General features: G+C 43.6%; 1 protein-coding gene across 2 annotated transcripts; it reads right to left on the bottom strand.

Moving 5' to 3' along the window:
• Positions 1-289: 289 nt before the first annotated feature.
• LOC141922316 (transmembrane protease serine 11E-like) lies at positions 290-19,170 on the bottom strand. 2 transcript variants are annotated; one of them, XM_074821451.1, is made up of 12 exons: positions 19,135-19,170; positions 18,212-18,214; positions 17,726-17,824; positions 9,776-9,899; positions 8,523-8,638; positions 8,025-8,092; positions 5,552-5,715; positions 4,585-4,623; positions 2,713-2,893; positions 2,221-2,486; positions 1,747-1,889; positions 290-1,334 (listed from the first exon to the last, which is right to left on the bottom strand). In XM_074821451.1, the coding sequence occupies exons 1-12, from the start codon at positions 19,168-19,170 to the stop codon at positions 1,173-1,175; spliced, it is 1,401 nt and encodes a 466-aa protein (XP_074677552.1). In that variant the 3' UTR covers positions 290-1,172. The 2 variants fall into 2 exon arrangements, with proteins under 2 accessions (XP_074677552.1, XP_074677553.1); XM_074821452.1 differs by lacking the exons at positions 17,726-17,824; positions 18,212-18,214; positions 19,135-19,170 and adding an exon at positions 16,111-16,192.
• Between the last annotated feature and the right edge of the window lie 350 nt (positions 19,171-19,520).

Here is a 19,520-nt window from a genome sequence, read left to right as displayed (position 1 = left end):
AAGAACATGAAGTTTGTGTGGCTGAGATCAAAGGAGTTAGCTGCAGTCTGGCAATGAGACACAGGCAATTCTTACTTCCTGACAGAAGAGAGAAAGAGAGATATCTTTACATAAGGTTACTGGGTCAGTCAGAAGTTCTGCCCTGCTCTGAAGGAGACAGGTATTTCCACCATATCACAAAAGCCTTTTTTTTTTTTTTTTTTTTTAAGGAGGCAGCTGAATATGCACATATTAAATTATAATGAAGACTTGAGAACAGCATTGACAAGAATAAGGAGTTTGAGAGGGGTTCTTTTTTAGCAGTGGTCACATTAAGATTGTTACAATCCTCCATCCTGCACAAAAAGCCAAGGACTTACTCAGAACAATACAATCTGGAAAGTTAAAAATGGAATTAATTCAGCCAAATGCTCTGATATGACAACAAACTGGTATGAATATAAGTGGGGTTTTTTTGGTCTCAAGTCCAGCAGTCATTCCCACAGCAAACACTGTGGTAGGGGCTGTTCATATGAAGCGATGAGTGGGCGTACATAAACTTTTTCAAAGATGGTGGACAGAAGCTGGCATTTTCCACTGATTCCTTTTTCAGGACAACTCAGCAAGGAAATATTTTCTATTCACCCAAGTAACAGTCTGACATGGTATTAGGCACCAGGACATCTCTAAGCCATCTTCTGTTCTTTGTTAAGAGTACACTTCCTGGAATGATGCAGGAAAAAGCTCAAGAATTCAAAAGTGCAACAACCTTCCAGTCAGGGGCTGGATTGTAGCTTGATGGGGCCTTGGGAGCACACAGCAAATGGGTAAGCCACATTTTAGTTATAACTTGTCTTGGATGCTGGTAAGTGATTGTTTGGTCTCAAATGCTTTGCCTGAGTATAAAAGTAGGGGCCAAGCCATTTGGCCACAGAGAAAAAAGGGTCAGTATATTGCATAGGCAGTTGTCCTTTGACAGAGTACTTCCTGAACAAACAGCTGTCACGTGGATCAAGTCTGTTCCTGTCCGGCTGTAGGCCAAACCAATTTCAAGTCCTAGACTACTCCGAGCTTGCTGGCACTTGATACTTGACCACAAGCTAAGCCAGCAGCTGTTTAGAGGGTAACCACAGAGCAGAATGTGTCAGAGGAATAGCTGTACACAGCCCATAAAACTTAACCCGCTGCAGGTTTCAGATGCCAGTTTTGGAGTTGATCCAGTTTCGATAGTAAGTCACTCGTGTGTACACTCCTGGTTTATTTGGCTTGCCACAGTCATCTCCCCAGCTCACTATTCCCACAAGATACCAGATTCCTCTGGAGTTTGCATGTACCAGTGGCCCACCAGAGTCACCCTAAAGAAAAAAATGTCAACAGGCAGGAACAAAGTAAACAGTGTTCACATCACTAATGCAGCAAGCCTCAAATTGTTCTGTTACAACTGACAGATATTTGTCTCTAGACCACATCTATAATTCAACCTCCATATGGTTGAGTGACAAAACAGAGATTGACAGCCTGTCTAATTCAGTCTCTCCCACTCCACACCCTCACATCTGTATTCTCGCACATGTGCATTATATATAAACCCCAAGGCACCTAAGTACAGACTTCAGCCCATGAGCCATGAAGATCTTAATTTACATCTGTCAAGATAATGAACCCCATAAATTTAGTCAAGATTCCCCAACGTATGTTTTATTTCTAGGAACCATCACCTCCCACCCCACCTATTTCCTTTTTACTATTACCTATGAAAAGACTTACCTGGCAGGCATCCACTTGACCCTCCAAGTATCCAGCACACAACATTCCAGGTGTTATCGCCCCACCGTATACTTGTCTTCTATTACAAGTCGCAGTACTTATAATTTTCACTTCCGCTTGTCGAAGCTGATTAACACTATAGCCTAGAAGGAGAAGTGGCATTAGCATTTGCAGACAGGGTATGCAACCTAAAATACTGAAGGCTTAGCAGTAGCCAGATTTTCCTACAGTTTTTTCTGCCATTACAGGCAATGAAGGGAGCTTCCCAGACAATGTCTCAGGAAGAAGAAAGTTTTCGCCCCGCTGAAGTCCTTCACTTGTTGCCAAACATAATCCTTCTCCATCTTCCAGCCTCACCAGATGCTCTTTAGCATCATGGACAAAAGGTTTTTTGTACATGTTTCAGTGTTGAATTCAACTGCAATCTTCTCAGATACGTGTTTGACAGGGCACAGGAAGGCAAGAGACACTCACCATCATTCTCCAAAGCTCCCCAACCTGTAACAAAACAGGAAGTGTTCTCTGGGAAAACGTGAGACGCTTCAGGAAGGCAGACACTGTGCACATCACTTGTGAACTCAATAGGAGAGGCAAGTTCCACAACAGCCACATCATATTCATGATCAAGGACAAAGTCACTGTATCTTTCATGAATGATAATTCTTCGGACAAATTTTTTATGTTTTGGAGGTCTCAGCAGAATTCCAAAGCTGGCAGTCCACCTCCGAGGATCTCTTACTCTGTAAGATATTTGAGGTTACGTCACAGCCACATAAAACAAGATCCCCAAAGGAGCTTAGCTCTCCATTTAAGCATCAAAATGCAATGCGGCCAAGTTTGCCTAAGGGACAGAGAAGACCCAAATTTCATTATCTTTCAGCAGATACAGATGGTAGTGGGCCATCAAAGGTCAGAGCACCCGAGAATCCTAAGGCCGGTGGGATCAGAAAGGTGCTGATGACTTACCCTCTAAAGCAGTGGGCTGCAGTCACTAGCCACGTATTACTGATCACTGATGCACCACAGCGATGGGTCCCATCAAGCTGAATACTAGCTTGCCACGGCCATTCCCCATCCTGCGCACGCTGCCCACCAAGTATTCTCTCCACGCCTGTGAAGGAGAATGCCTGTCTTCGTATTCCACAGCCTGTCAAAGAAAAGGCAGTTCTGCTTTAGCTGATCGGGGGAAATCAGGGTGTTTCTTTGGGAAGGGCCCTCATGGCTGCAGGCACAGGCGTAACAGGGCAGGGGTGTCAAGAGACAGCCTTCACCTAAAGCAGTGCCTTCAATAGCAGGGAAACCAAGTGTTGTGGTCACAAGCATCTCAGAATAGATGTAGGATAAACAAGTTTGATAGAAGAGTCACTACTTTTCATTAAGCCAGTTTTCAGGCACACAAGCCCATACGTACTCCCATGGGAACTGAAGGCTGTATATCTGAGACAGGGTCTATTTTCCCCAGTTGTAACTGTTTACCTAGTTTAAAAATATTGCCTCTACAAACCTTGCTTTGTTTGATATTTAACCAGAGTTGTACAGAGGGACAGGTAACATATGTAGTCATCAGTGTGTCTGTGCATACAGGTACCTACACAGATTACTAGGAACAAAGACATGCACTGATAATTAACCTAAGCATTTAGATTCATACAGCTTTCATAATAATGGCATGCAAGTTTCATCTAAAGACTAAACCTCTCTTGGTACTGTGTGAAAAAATAAAGAGCATCCTTAGTTTGGTTTTGTTTTTAAAAAAAAGACATCTTAAAAATAGAGTATGAAAATACTGAGGAACCCCCATATAAACAGCAACCAGGGCAGTTCTAAACTTTAATACACTCATCACCACCAAAATATGCATGAAACAGACACTGCACATCACTTGTGAACCCAGTGGAGGCAATCTTCCCATTATTTGTAACATCCCACCTGTATAGCAAAGGCAATACCAACATAGTACAGCTTTAAGAGTCACAAAATTGCTGAAGACTAGATTGCAAGAAAGAACAAAACCAAACAAAAAACCCATCCACAAACTAAGCAAACAAAGAATGGATTTTGTCAGGTCACCTCCAGGTCAGCCTTGACAACAGCAACAGAAGCGTCTTCTTCCTCCAACAGTTTACATATAGCTACTGTGCCAACAGCACAGTCGCATATTACTCAGCTGAAAAAAGTTAGATCCAAACCAGTTAATTCTCAGAGCCCATTTAAAGATGGAAAGCTAATGTGCACAGGCTCTGAGACCATGCAGGGGACTGATGTCCCCTGGGAAGGGACTTATGCTGTCTCTCTGTTTCCAGGGGAGCTATAAGATCTCATGGGAGAGCACAGAACAGGAGCACTGAGAACCTGCCCCTCCAGGGCTGTGCCACTGCCGTGCTGTCACTGTGGACAGCTCCTCTCCCACACTCTGGCCTTTCCCTGTATATTGCAAGGTTTAGCTCAAATCTGACATACATTTATTGCCAAACTTTTCTGCAGAGAGGGGGAAGGAAGAAAAATGTTTTTAGAAGGATTCCAGCAAGAATCTTGGCCCACAGCGACTGCAGTCCTTGTGCAAAGCTCACTAACTGCAACTCATCTACATGCCCCTACTTCCCATAACCAACATTAAAGCAAGTGCTTCCCACCACCAAGTCAGAATGCTTGTTTCTGCAAACACTACAGAGCCAGCCTGACTGCAAGAAAATGAGCTGAAGTCTTCCCTGTTTACTGCTCTAGTATCTTTAACAAGTTATTTTTTTCAACTTGCATCTCAAAAGCATAAGAATCTTGCAAACGCAGAACCTATAGCACCATGTCCCTGGACCTTTTCTATAAAGCGTTTGTACTTACAGTTGTTTAAAAGGTTGTCTCCCTTTTCCTTATTCAACTCTGAAACAAAAAGCAAACATCACAGTGAGTATATCTCGTACTGCTATGTGATCTAACACAGACTCCCTCCCTGGACCCAGTAAACACAAATTAAATGTTTGCATTGCTGCATGGAGCGACAGTATGGTGAAGGGAGTAATTTTCTCTGTTGGGGAAGTTCAATTAAGCCTCTGTTCATCACTGAAAGTATAAGGCCAAAGGATATGTCTTCCTTGCCGTAGCTCAAAGCTAACAAAAGCAGCATTGCACAATATAAATGCCCACGTGAATTTGTTCAGGTTCAGTATGGCAAGGTGGTCAAAACAGTGTTCACAAATCCTCAGTGCCAAGATTGACTGGAGCTAAACTGTAACATTCCCGATTTCTTTCCTACAAAAACCCCTCTGCCAGATTCTGATGGTAACCAGTGACAGATTCACGGCAGAGGATTGCTGCCCAGGGAACCTCGGGGGTTTGTTATGAACACTTGCTACAGCAATCTGTCAAATAAGCAAAGAAAATGGCAGGGGGTAAAGAAGGAAACCATCTCAGCCTTGCATTTTAATAGCACTACAGGTTCTTGTCCAATTCAGTGCCCCTTAAAGTAATCTGTGAAACCATGGTCACAAAGTTGGGCCTTGTTTTAATGAATTGGGGGGACACTATCCCATTCAACAGAGCTAAGTCACACAGAGAGAGCCTCTGATGCACAGAGAAGAGCTCACGCTCATAAATCAGTGCCAGTATGCTTTCGTTCTTTGCATGCTACTTCTTCCAAGTTCCCAGGCTGTCAGCCGTAACACACAATTTTGAGAAGGCAAAAGAAGAAAACAAGAACAGCACATATTTGCATACTAAAGTGAAACCCATGACACTAAGAACAGCAAAGTATGAGGAAAAAATTCCACACTAAAAACATAAACACTAAGTACTCAAAACAGACACTTGCCTGTGAGTCTAAGGGTAGACTGGTCAACATTCAAGAACGTGGAGCTTGTTTTCAGCCTTCTGCGTAATACACGGTTGACGTGGTCCCAGCTTGTTGCCTTACTGTCAGCTGTGGCAAATTTAAATACCAGAACAACAGATGCAAGCACTCCACCAGGATCTGGGCTGCAAACCAACAAAAACAAAGTGGTGTCATTCTCTCTTTGCCCACTAATCCTCTTCATTTCGCTTTGCCCTGTCTGCCTTCTTTATATGAGAACAGGTCGGGTCTGCACAGATGTACAGAACAAATAGTGTAGCTGTGCACAAGTAAAGGAAGATGATGACATCTCAGCAGGCAGGAAAAGGCTTGGTTCTCGCTATGACAATGATCAGAGTGAATTTTCTGGGAACTGTTATAAGGGGTACAGCTGAGGAGATGAGGGATCACTCCCTTTGGCCTCCACACAGCTCACAGTCAGCAGGACACAGATGGCAATAGGAACAATACAGCAAGTTAGAACCCTTCAACAGATACCCAAATAGGCTATTCCTAACAGCTATTGAAAAGACCCAGTTTAGAGCTGCAGAAGTTAAAAAGGTCTTTTGGCATTTCTTTCCATTTAAGTCACTTCTCCATTTATTGGCCAGTTAGCTCCACTGTATCTAGAGACAAAACACTCATTATACTGTTCAAGTTATCAGAGCGAGGCATGATCACTTACTGTCAGCATAAAATATTGGGCCCAATACTTTAGACTAACAGTCTAAAGGAAAACCAACTGAAGACTAGAGGGAAAGACAGCAGAGATGCAGCTGCCCAGTGCCTAGTTGCACAAGAAGGTATCTGTAGTGAAAACACATTTGGAAGTGATACACTGTTTGGTTGACCTAAAAGGTGTAAAGAGATTTAAGTCTAGCTCCCAAGTTCTGTGATTTCAGTTGATATGCAGTATGGGAGGCTTGTGGAAGAAACCAAGAGCAGAAAACAATGTAGAACAGTTTAAGGCAGGAGTTCTCAACCTTTCCTTCACCACGGACCCCCTTTAAATACCTTTTGTGGCCACAGACCACCAAGACTTAATTCAAGATTTAAAGCACTAGACTGCATCAAATATTTAGTTCAATTTTCTCATTAAGGGTCTTCAAATTTGGAGAGAAGGGGAAACAAGTAATTTGTTAATGCACACACTCCTATTATAATATCTTTATTGCAATGATTCCATATGAATTTAAAATAGCGTCAACACTCTTCTTGCTCAAATGGCCCATTTTATGGTATTTTAATGTGCTAATTCCAAATTTTATTCCAATTTTGAAATTAAAATTTGATGAAAAGTTTTAACAATTCTTCTCACCTCCCCCCTTGTTTGTCTGTGTTCAGTCACCATATATTTTTGTTTACGGGTCCAGGGCCACCACTTGGAGAAACAGACCTCAGCCCCGTTGGGGCCCTAAAGAGGGCCGTTGGGTTAAGAAAATGTCTTTAAGAGAAAAACTGCCTAGTTAAAGTGGGTCCCAGCAGCCACACTAGCACTGAATATACTAGCGTGTCAGGGCAGGCGGGGGTCGGGGCTTGAGTATGAGAGGAGCATTGAGGGGAGGGGGCTGTGGGAAAAGGAGGCGCAGTGCTTGCCGCGGGCCAGATCAAATGTTTCCAGGCTGGATGTTCCCCACCCCTGATTTAAGCCTTCATAGACCCATTGCAGCCCCCAGGGGTCCACAGACTACAGGTTGAGAACCACTGGTTTACGGAAATTACTCATTCCATCTAGAGACAGGTAAAGGCAAGAAAGTCAGAAGTGCTGTGGAGGACATTTGTGGGAAGTCTAGCATTCTTTGTTGTCTAGGGAAAAATATTCCACAGCAGAATTGAGCCTTATAGAAATACAACTTCAAACCAAAATCATGTGAAGGAGAAGGAAGTGATGGATCTTATCGCTGAGTGATACATAATTACTGCAGAGAACAGACAGACTTAAAAGCTTTCACACAGGACCTTTATACCTGCATTTCCCACTTGCCTCCTTCCCTCAACTCTATATCCAGGTATCTCACAGCGGAATCATTTACTCCTTCAGACCTTTTCGAGAGGGAAGAGAATAGTCACCTCCTGCTGTACACCATGAAGAGGGGCAAACACCAGCCTGAGCTTTCACAGGAAGCATTAAGTGGAATAATGAGCTGAGTCTGCATCCCTCAAGCCCTTAACTAGTAGTGAAGACTGGGATCACCTAGTAATTCAGTGACTGCATCACAGCCACAAACAACTGGTGTTCAGGCAATCAATCTGCGGAAGGCCAAATTTCTCTTCCTTGCTGACCTAACTGAGCCCTCAGTGTTGTGAGCACCGAAGGAGAGTGACAACTAGCCTAGATTTAGTCATCCTGCTGGTGTAATCCAAGCATAAACAACCAGGCCAACATATGGTCAAGGGGTAGAAAGAAAGGATATTTATCACATCCCTGCTTATTCCTGACCTTCACATTACTTACCTTAGACTGACAACATGGGACCTGATGTACCTTTTACTTAGAAAGGACCCCTTGAATACTTCAGATATCTGTTAAAGGAAGAGAGTGTGTTAAAATACACATGTAATATGTACATGCTCTCAAGATATAACACTCTCATGAGCCTCCAAAACACAAGAAAAAGCCTTCAGATCTCCACCTCTACACCAAAGCTACTGCTAAATTTCCGTCAGAGGATGCAGAACCAAAATAAACAGCTGAGTTGGCCAGTTTTGCTGTCCCTTCTGCTCAGTGGGTGCCTGTTTCACCACAGGGCTGCTGGGACAGACAGCACTTGTGCCTACCATCTGCTTGCGCACAGTCAGTGATACATCTTTAACCCACTACAGCAAGGTTTGAAAGGTAAGGCCAGCCACATAAGGATGAGGCACAATCACCTCTGACTCTTTATTTCCAGTCACACAGTCGCAGGACTCTTCACCATAGGTCAGGCAGAAAGAGCGAAACATCTTAGCTTACCATGGTTTCAATCTCTTGGCTCAGGTGCCTGAACTCTTCTGTGGTTTGCCTTTCATACTGAGGGTCATAGTCGACATTGGTGATTAGGAAAGATGCATTGTAATATCGGTCCTGATCTACAGAGGAGAAGAAAAGGAGAGGTGGTTGACTTCCTTCAGTACAATTCAGACATGCACAGCACTTCACAGAGCGTGGCACAAGTAAGGCTCCCAGGCTCTGGCTGTGACTCCATCAGCTGTGAAATTACAGCTTTAGCAGCACTTTGAGTAAAGGGGGCTCTGGATCATCTTGTTGCTCCATGGACCATCTAGGGGGTCTTTTCTACTTTGAGAACTATCCCAAGTAGCTCTAAATTATACCCACTATAACATTTCTCTGGGGACCATCTTCTCATCAGTCTGAGGTGAGCACAGCACGAAACACACCAGCCTATATATGTCCCTTCTGACTCAGTAGACGCACTCACTCCTCCTTAGCTGCACTCTGACATGTCCCTGCCCCTCCGAGAGGCAGGTGGCCCAGAGCTGTTTGCACCCATTAAGAAGTCAGGTTAAATTTAAAATCTGGCTCTCGGGTGAATGACAGAGAGTGGCCCCATAATGCAGTTAGCAAAAAGCAAAGCTAAGCTGTAGCTCTGCCACTGCTCTGCCTAGTGTCCTAATTCAAGCCATGGCCTTGCTACCTCTCAGTAAGCCAAGACAGCAACACGACTGGTTCCATCCCAGCAGGAAGGCATTTCAAAACCCCTCACGCTGGTATCTCAGAGACTGGGAATGGAATGGCTTGACTTCATTCATCTGCTACTGAAACTGGGCCCTTGGCAACCAGGACTAACTCCTGGGCTCCAAAAAGCCTAAACCTCTCTCTTTCTGGAATATCCTCAGCTAGAAGTGCCAGCTTCAGTTTCTGAAAAAAAACCTGTCCAAGACCAAGCTTACTCTTCATAGCCTGAGTACTAGACACACTCCTGGCTTACAGAGAAGACTGCTAGCCTTTGGTTAACCACAGTTACCAGTGGAGACACCAGGGCAAGACAAGAAACAGAAAGAGGGACAAAACTTGAATCCATGCTTCAAGTAAATTATATTTTAAGTATTCTTGCAGGTTTTCTAATCATTTCAGATCAGTTTGCTCACGTGGATTCTATACTAGGGTTGAATTTTATACCTAAATCATCAGGCAAGACCACAGTAGCAAGTGAAACACAACAGATTCCTGAAGACTTGTGACAACAAAAACAGTGGCGCACTTACCATGGCACAAAAAGAATGTAATCAAGCCAATGATGAGGGCTAAGCCCACTATCAGTGACACAACGATGACTGCTATCTTCCATGGCTCTATGCTCTTCGTTGCTCTGTCCATCTGGATCACAATCTGTATTGAAGAAAACAACATAGAGAAATTGAACTCTATTACAAAGACAATAGCACATCCTGAGCCAAACCATATCTGGCACAGCTTAGCTCAGCTAAGAAATGTCAAAGAATGAGGTAGGGAAGGACCTCTGGACCCTTCAGGTCTGACCTTCTGCTTAAACCAGGTCCCACTGCAGCAGGTTACTCCAGGCTTTGTCTAGTCAGGTTTTTAGTACCTCCAAGGACAGAGATTCTCCAGACTCTCAGGAGTCCTGATCCAGTCTTCGACTACCTTCATGGCAAAAGCTTTTTTTTTTTTTTTGTATTTAGTTAGAATTTCCTATGTTCTAATGTGCCTCTGTTGCTTCACACGCACCCCTGAGAAAAGCCTAGAATTGTGCAGTTTTGCTAGTAGAGACAATTTCCCATTAAGAAATATTACACAGATTTCAAGCACACACAGGTGCTTAAACTGAACATAAATGTAATAATTCATGACTGATGAAATAACTTCTGCAGCAGGGACACTCTAGGCTACCAGAGACACCATATAACATAGAGCTTTGAGTTATTTTTAGTTGGTATGAATAGTAACATTTATTGATCCCCCACAGGGTTTGGGTTTTATTGCACCAAAACCACACATGTTGTAAGAGACCACATCCTGTCTCCTGCCAGACAGTCTGTCAGAGGGAAGAGAAATAGCTACTCATGCGTAAACGTGATATAACAACAAGACCCAGACTTAGTGACCTGCTGAAAGCCAACAGCAGACCTGTAAAAGGGTTGGGAACTTGACTCACATATGGACGGAGGCACATAAGCCTTTCTCCTCTACTTATGTCCTCCTGTGCAGCATTAAGCAAGAGAACACTAGGAAAACTGCATTTTTGCGCATGTCCTCAGTAGCTTTGAGTAGGATGATGCAAAGCCTGAAGCACAACTATTTCAGATCCACAGTAATTCCACAGCAGACTGTGTAGTAATTGTTGTCATGCCATGCACTGAGTCTCTACATCATGGTCGGCATTAGTACAGGGTATCAGAAAATCAGATGGAATCATCTCTCAAAGGTTCCTGGAGTGACAAATGGCAGCGGCCAGCTCTGGGGAGGAGGGACTCAGCTGGCTAGTCACCATGCTGTTTTACACCCACTGATCCAAGTTTGTATTGCTGTGGACCAGACATACTAAATGCTGTTTTCCCCTTTTCAGGCCTATGGCACAGACATTTCTGAGCAACATCCAAGAAAATAGGGGCAGGAAGATGCAGAAAGGCAGGCAGGGAGAGTAAGTCCTTGCAGGTTTTCTACAAAGTGAAAAAGAGGAACTACAAGGTGACGAAGAAATTGGTGAAAGCAGAGCAGGATACCAGCAGAGGCTCCATCTTAGGAAATGAGCTGAGGGGGCAGATGAACAGTGAAGGCGAGGGTATGATGCACAAATCCAAGACAGCAAAAGACAGTGAAGTGGTGGGAGAGCAGAATGGGGTTATACACTCTGCCCTAAGGGCAAGAAAATTGAGCAAAGCTACAAGACATGGTAAGCAAGGCAAACCAGGGCAGGGGGGAAAGAAGGAAAAAAGGATAGAGCCACAGAGGAAGCAGCTGAGAGGTCTGCACACAGGGTGTGCTCAGCAAGTGACAGGGAAGTTGGAAGCAACTCAGTTTAACCTCATCACATAAAAGTTTGATTTTTGCTAGTGAGAGTGCTGGCAGGTATCCCAGTTCATTGCTTAAGAAGTAAAGCAGACAAGTTTTTACCCACTCAAACAGGTGGCATTGTGAAAAGAAAAAGTTAAACAGGGTAGCTTCAGCCAGCACCACAACTGCAGGTGGTCACAAGCAGCAGCTCAGTGTTACCAAAATACACAGGACACATCACCAGAATCAAGCCTCTGCTTCAGAGTCACATGCTCCTGGAGAAGCCTAGTACCTCTCCTTCTGTTGTGCCTGCTTTAGTGGAGCAAAGTTATGTTCTGGCAATGCAGAGCACAAGTTTTCCCCAAATCTAGCTGTCTCTCCACTAGACTGGCTCAGTTCCCTGATGGCAGGGCTCTGCAAAACAGACTGCAGGGCAGTCAATAGGAGTCTGAAAGCCCAGGCTGGCCAAGATTACTTACTGCAATTTGCAGTTTCCAAAGTAAGCACATAATATACACACACTAGAGCTCAACCAGTTCCACAGAGGCCTTGACTTCTCACTATCTAGACCTTCACTGTTATACACTATCCATTACTCCTGAGCGTTTAACAGATGCAGAGATTTGGATAAAAACTTAAGACCAGTGGGACCGTCCTACCTCCATTTCTTTAACAAGCTGCAGCCTCTCACGGAGCACTACCATCCTCATCTCACAGCTCAGTCTTTCACAGTCCCAGCTCAGGGAATCGCCACATACCTCGTGGGCAGCCAATTACTGCCCTTGAGGGCAAGCCCCTTGGCTAACCTGAACAGCCCACTACTGCAGCGTGCCTCTGCCTCTCCTTAGCTAGCCACCTCTCATGTTTTAAAGATTCTGCTTTAGCATCTGTCTTTGCTCTCCTCACTGGAGAGCTTTTGCTCTCCAGCCTGAGCCCCCGCCAGTAGTCTTGATCAGACTGGTTCCCTGTGCTTCAGGTGTCCCCACCCCAGTGGACTTCCGCTTCAACAGCAATCACAGCAACATCCCTGCCTTGCTCTTGACACAGAGAACATGCAGCAAAGCCCTGATGGCATATGGCTGACTCCGCAGATATTGAGGCAACAGTACTTGTTTCATAACCGCCGGCTTTCTTGAACTGTATACAGACAGATTTCCTCAAGACATGGCCTTATGCTTAAGCTACAAAAGCTTAAGACTCACACTTGAGAAACAAGCACCTTGCTGCCTGTGGGACTCGTGCTCTGACAGGCAGCACTGTCCTCCATTTAAATGTGTCTCCTTTGTTTCCTTTTTGTGCAAATACCAGCTACATCGACAAACACTGGCAGCACAAACCCCCTTCTCCTCCAGCATTTCAGAGCTGCTTGCTCTCCACAGGTCACACAGATGTGGAAGGGGAAACAGATACCTTAGGAACTGCTGCAGTGCTGGGAGCAATGGAAACATGGGAGATGAGGAATAAAAACCTTCTCCACTTCTGATATTGATTTCACTTTAAAATTTTTTAAGAAAACAGTTTAAAGGAAGCACTTCCATATATTTCTACATTAATATAAGTAATTAATTTGTACATAAGAGATACAAATTATAGTGGAAATACTTCTTCAAACCCAAACCAGTTTCCTCCTTTAACAGGATGCTCTTGACTTCCATCCTGCTAAGTACCAGAACAGGAAAATTCTCTTGTGCAATGAAAGCACCAAGTCTCATCGCTTGCTGCAGTGTACAACTGCCAGTATGTGTCCTTCAACTACAATGCCTGAGTGCAGGACCCAGCTGAGCAACACCCTTTTTTTTCTTTGTTTTTGTCTATTTTATCAGCAGACATGCTAGTTGCCAGTTATGCAGAAGGCTTGGGAAAGAAAACCTCTCCTGTTTTTAGCTTTTTATGAAATACCTAATCTTTTACCACCCATTTCAGGAATCAGCATGAATGCTGGGAACAGATGGTCTTGTTTGGTCCAAAATGAGTTATCCTTTACTCTCTGAAGAACAGCTCGAGTGCAGGCAAGACCAAATGTGTATTGCTTGTATTAGAGCAGCATATATTTCTCAGTGCCCAGGAGTTCTAGCCTTTGACACTGTCATGCCAGGGTCTGTATTCACAAAACAAAACACTCACAGCTAGGTCTGGTTTCGAGCCTGCCTCTGCTGAGACCTACTAGAATGTTCAGTGAAAGTTATTGTTCAGATTATGTCCACTCAATGCATTCAGTCATTAATCACACACATTACACCTCTGACTAGCTCCTTCGCCCCCCCAGCCTTTTCGCTATTATGCCATAGATTGTCATGCTCTACCAGAACAACCACCTGACAGGGACTCCTGTGCCTGGGACATACATCTCTGTAGTTAACTAGTTCAGTGGCAGGTGGATCCCTCAGTTTAGGAATCAGACTTCTGTACAGTCTTCTCTGCACTCCAGTAACCAAGAAAACTGTTCCCCAAAGCAACACACACTGGCCAGAGAAACACTGATCCTCTGCGGTGCCGAGGAATGCAGAGGCAGAGATGATACTGCCTTCATCCATAGATGCATCGTTTCTTTCTTCTTGTGGCAAAGAGGCACTGCTTAAATAGATCAGTATTCTCCTCAGAAGACCCCCAATACCACAGCTGTCTGAGCTGATGCCTTCCAGAGTTGGGTGTTTTGTACAGCTTTACATTTCTTGCTTCCTTATATCACATGCTTTGATTTTTTTACTGCCCAAAGTCCAGTAAACTGTAAATTAACACTCAGGGGGGCAGACAGGGGAATTCAGGCAACACCAATGCATTCACTGTCCAGCATGGATGAGGATAACTTCCATTCCTCAAGAGCAAACCTTAACAAGAGATCAGAAGCCAGACTCCACCAGGAGACCTTGAAGGCTGAGTCCTCTCTGCTCTGAAAACCACCTCCTCACGGCTTACATCTGGCAGCTTTCAGTCTGAAGTGAATTAGCAAGAAGTTTCAAACCCCAGATCTTTCAGTTCAGTACAAAACTTCTTATCTTGGCAATACTATGGATGAACATTAGACCTCCTCCAGCAATCCCTGTTCTCAATTAAAACATGCTTCATTCCCAAGGAGCCCAAGACAATCCATGGAGAGAGCAGCATCTGACAAGTTCGTATCACAGTTCATTTGCATCTTGAAATGCAAACTGTTAAGTCTCCTAGTTTACACACCTTGGCTCTAAGCCAAAGAATGTGTTTTGATCACTGAAAAAAATTCATCTGAATGAACTATTTTGAAAATAGCTATGTTTGTATAGAATTAAGCCATTTTAAACACAGTAAAGAGAGAGGAATATTAAATCAAGCCTTGATAAAGGATATTTAAATAAGTAAAATACATCAAGAAACAAAGCTACATTAATAGTTATTGGCACATTAAGAAGAAGAGTTGTACTGAAATTTTATGGAGCTAAAATTGTCTGGTCTTCCTTGTGAAACCAAGGAAAAAGCAGATAGGATTTCAGGTTGGATTTCTGATCAACCCCAAATTAATTCTTTACCTTGTAATTTGGAACATTTACCCAAAAGCCAAAGACAATACGCGGGTGACAAGCTGCTTTCCCTCTCTCATCTTGTACTGAACTCCCTAAAAGATTACTTATGTTCATTCACAACAGAAGTTCAGCTTCCACCTCTGCCTGATAGTATTTGCTTCACTATATTGAGCTTATCCATCTCTTCCGGTTGAGCTACTGCGCATTATCAAAGGCCTCAGTAAGAAATATACTAGAAAACTGATCAGAAAATGTCTGTTCAAGACAGGAAAAGGAACTGTAACTTACAATTTGTGTCCTAAAAAAAGGCCCTTATCCTGCTAGATAAGCAGGGAACAGCTATCTTGTTCTGTTTTACAGATCTGTCATTGACATTTTGTGACTTCTTAAACTAAGCCCTCATAGCACCTCGACCTAGATTTGCTTTTAGATGTATCTAAACCATGTTTTCTGGCACCAGCTGTTAACTGAAGGCATTTTGCTACACTCTGCATAGAAGAAAATATGCAACCTCTTCTATCTGATCTGCTGCTGTCTTCCTATAATAAATTTATTATGGTTTTTATTATTATTCCCCTGCTCATTGATATTCCAATACTCCCATAAGAGCCAGTGGCAGAGCTTGGGGGGCACATCAGCTGAGGAGGGTCTCTCTACATAGTCATGACCAGTTTTTCCATCTGAAGATGGATTCAGGCACATCCCTACAATCACTCTTCCTAGAAATGGGACCTTTCACAAGGCAACCGAATCAACTAATCTGCTGGCCTGGTAAGTACAATTTGAAAATCCAGACTAGGTCCCTGAAGCTATCTACCTTGGCAGGGTGGTTGGAAATGGCAGCAACGGGCTTAGTCCAGGAGTCCTGTAGCAAAAGCACAGGGCCACGAAGCAAGACATGCTAATTCCACTCCCACCTTTGCCGCAAGCAATCACACCAACCTAACGCTTCTCCTCCACTCTTGTGGCACACTCAGGACACACACTTCTAAGAGAATGGGACGACTTCTACCATTTTGGGTGTTGAAACAAACAGCTAGTGCCTGCCTAAGTACTGCAAGACCCTTGTTTGGATGAGGTCAGTTACCTACCAGCTTCAATCACTCAATGTTTGATATGTCCCAAAGCAATTCTGATACAATGGAAGACTTCCAAATGTTGAAGGGATCTGCTGAGGGAAACAAAATATGCGTGTTCTTCTATGCGTCACTCTGAATCAGCTTGATCTCCCCACACCCTCAAACATCCCACAAAAACAGTAGGTGCTGCATGCCACCCCTCTGCAGTCAGATAAAGCATCACTAATGTATTTGCCACTTACTAATTGAGCTCCTCCCCTTAACCATCCAATTCTACCAAAGTCTTGCTGCTTCCCAGAAACACACTTCAGCTGGGCAAAGACAACAGCTCCAAATACCCTTCTTGTCATTTGCATCAAGTTTCAAGGGCAGCATTCAGTCCTTGGGATATGTTAACTCAGAGCTTACAAGTAACTATATTCATGATGCCAAAATGCTGCTCATAGAGACTTCCCCGATTATTTGATCACCTTTGCAATCAGCAGAAAAGGTTTGTTACTCTCTCATCCATTTTGCATACATCTTTTTGGAGGTTACAAGCTCTTTAATTGTTGGGACAGCACTAACCTCCTGTACTACTACAACAGTCTGTGGGACATAATGTAATGACAGCAACTGAAATATCCTTGATCAATAACACATCTTTCTACAGTTGACTGCCACAGCCAACATCTTGACAAAGACTTCCATGTTCTGAAATAAGCTTTAGTAGAACTGGGAGGGCTCCTCACTACATAAGGACTTTACAATCTGCATGAACACGTGAGAAGCCATCCCAGTGTAAAGGAAATATTAGGTACATGGCCACCGATTGCAATCAGTTTAGGATAAGGTTCTGCAACTTGTACCTCATCTCTACCTCTCAGATTTCCACTTCCAGCTGCGCTGGTCATAGACAAGTATCTTATTCTGTTGGTTCGGCAGTCCCAGAATATAGCAATAGATCTCTGCTTTTCAGCCTTTGAAAATAGCTTGCCCTGCCTCACTTCGTCTCACTTTGACTGGTTGAAATCTAGTTCAGAAGTGAGACACCAAACAAGCAGTTATAGTCTTTGTGGGTTTTCAGTTTGATTTTCATTCCAAGGCAGGGTGGGTGAAATGGTCTGGTGCCAGATTTGGTGCGTTTCCAAGCTGATTCTGCACAGATTAACACTTCACTGGCTGCATACAAAGCCCATGAAAATAAACAAGAGCACAAGAAGTTACTTTAACCTACTTTACTCCGCTCACCCTCTTGTATCACGCTATTAGCTCAGCGGTAGTGACTGCAACATGTTCTAACCGCACTAGCACAAACAGCAGATCAGAATTGGGGCGTAATGAAGTGGCTCTCACCTGCTCCCCCACCGCAACTTTCGGGGACTACCTTGATTTGTCACCATGCTGTAGGAGCTGGGGAATTCTTGGAAAACAAATACATTTTGGGTGAGGAGAAAGGTGAAATATGAGAAGGATTACTGATGTATGGAAGGCAGCTCAAATCAGAAGCAAGCTCAGAGCTACTGCCATTCTCCCCCACACCCTTGGTCAAAGATCAAGCTGCCCTACAAATCTACACATGATATAGCCATGCTGCCCAAACTACCAAGGAGCAAGTCAGAAAGCTGTGACACTCACCTCTGGGTACCACTGAGAGATCAGCAAGAAGCTCTTCTGTCTGCGAGATGCACTGTCCCAAATGCCACAACACACTGTGCAGCATCTCAGCATAGACTTGAGGCTTTATCTCCCGAATTAGGAAAGAAAGGAGTCATAGGCAAGTCAGAACAAGTCCAGCAAGTCTCAGTGACAGAGGCTTACCCAGTAGCATGATTCCTCCCCTAAAACAATAACAATACACTTCTTTCATCACACCTTTCATCCAGGAATCCCAAAGCCTTTTCAGAGTATTAACTACACCCTGCAACACCCCAAATCAGAAGAGTCCTGAAAATTTTGCAAGGACGCAGTTTATTTCCTTCTTTGGTATAATTAAAAACAAATCAGGAACTATGGGCAGGACCAACGCAGCAAATTTGCATGATCTAAAGCGACAACGTTCAGTCCTAGGCCAGATATGGAGCTGACAAACTGATGTAGATTCAGTGGCAAGTGACTCTTAACTCCCTTGAACTTCCTTGAAATTGGTCATTTGGCCAGACAAGAACTTGCCCCCTTAACAGCAGCTACATTGAAGTTAGTCATTCTTCTTTAACTCCTTAGACATTAATTTTAATTGTGGCCATCTAGCCACACACACATTTCTTCCTGGAAAATGTCTTCTAGGTCATAAACATTTGTGATATAAATATTTGCAGGTTGTCTAGATAAGCATTTCTACTTGTGCTAGTTACAGCAAGTTAACTGGCAAGTCAATTAACACAAGCACAAACTCTAACCTAAAGTAGCATTTCTCAAGGTTTTCTTGGGAACACTTTTTACATTTTTAAGTTTTCTCAGTTCTACCAAACTTACTAGAAAATATATATGTCCATATAGCCTTACACACAGATTTTTTTGGAAGGCAAAGAAAGAAGACAGAACATCACAGCAAGGTGTGTGTGACATTTTCTTTGCTTTGCTGCAATAAAGTTTCTAACCTTTAGGGACTCTTTTCCTCCACCTTAATGACCTTCATGTGACCCCTCCACAGCTCAGGATCTCCAGCTTAGTAACACAGTGATGCAAATACATCTTCTAAGATGGAAGGAAGAGCTCCAGCCATGTATCAAGTCTACATCCAAGTAACAGGAAGACTGCCTTTCTGGGAAGGCCAGCTTCTTTAGAATGAAACATAGGCTAAAGATAAGGCTCAGCTTCTCATAACTTGGATTCAGTCAATGTCTCAGAATAATTTGTTATGAAACACAATGAATACAGTTGCTAATGATGCACATAACGTAATTGCTTCTTGATACTTTAACTGGAAGCTGCATGGCCATCCCATATAGGAATGCTTTTACTAAGTCAGTCCAGACGTGCAAGAGAAATGCAGTCAGAAGCCTAGCTAGAGGGTGACAATTTCCAAGGGTAAAGTATTAAGTGTCATATGATTACCTGACCCGTGTGTAGGTGGTGTGAAGATGTATTCATTCCAGGCAGCCCACGATCCTCAGAGATAGAGATTCTTGTGACTTGATCGTGGCATAGGTGGAAGAATGCACGACACTGAGACTTCATGGCAATCTCTGAACAAGTCTCATGTGCAGGCAAAAAACCTATTGCTGTTTAGAGAAACACGTTAAACTGAGGCAGCTTTTCAGGGCACTGAAAAGCTCTTCCAGCCCTAGTTTCATGGCAGGAAGGCACAAAACTGATTAAGTATATAATAATACTGGTCAGTGGTCCCCTCTCTGCATAAGGTGTCTGTGTATCTTCTTGCACTGACAATACTTCCCTGGGGCAAAAACCCCAGCTGAGAAAAAGGGACAGGCAATAGCCAT

This window comes from Strix aluco, chromosome 4, assembly GCF_031877795.1.
Source record: "Strix aluco isolate bStrAlu1 chromosome 4, bStrAlu1.hap1, whole genome shotgun sequence".
In the NCBI taxonomy this organism is placed as follows: Eukaryota; Metazoa; Chordata; class Aves; order Strigiformes; family Strigidae; genus Strix; species Strix aluco.
This window is presented reverse-complemented; position numbering and strand designations above follow the sequence as displayed.

What these genes read in the sequence shown, in the direction of transcription:
- LOC141922316 (XM_074821451.1), bottom strand. Translation starts at nt 19,170, where the DNA reads ATGAATACATCTTCACACCACCTACACACGGGTCAG. An exon ending in GCAGCCCACTGCTTTAGAGG is followed by an intron (nt 2,487 to 2,712) that starts GTAAGTCATCAG and finishes AATATCTTACAG; the next exon opens with AGTAAGAGATCCTCGGAGGT. An exon ending in GTCAAGTGGATGCCTGCCAG is followed by an intron (nt 1,335 to 1,746) that starts GTAAGTCTTTTC and finishes TTTTTTCTTTAG; the next exon opens with GGTGACTCTGGTGGGCCACT.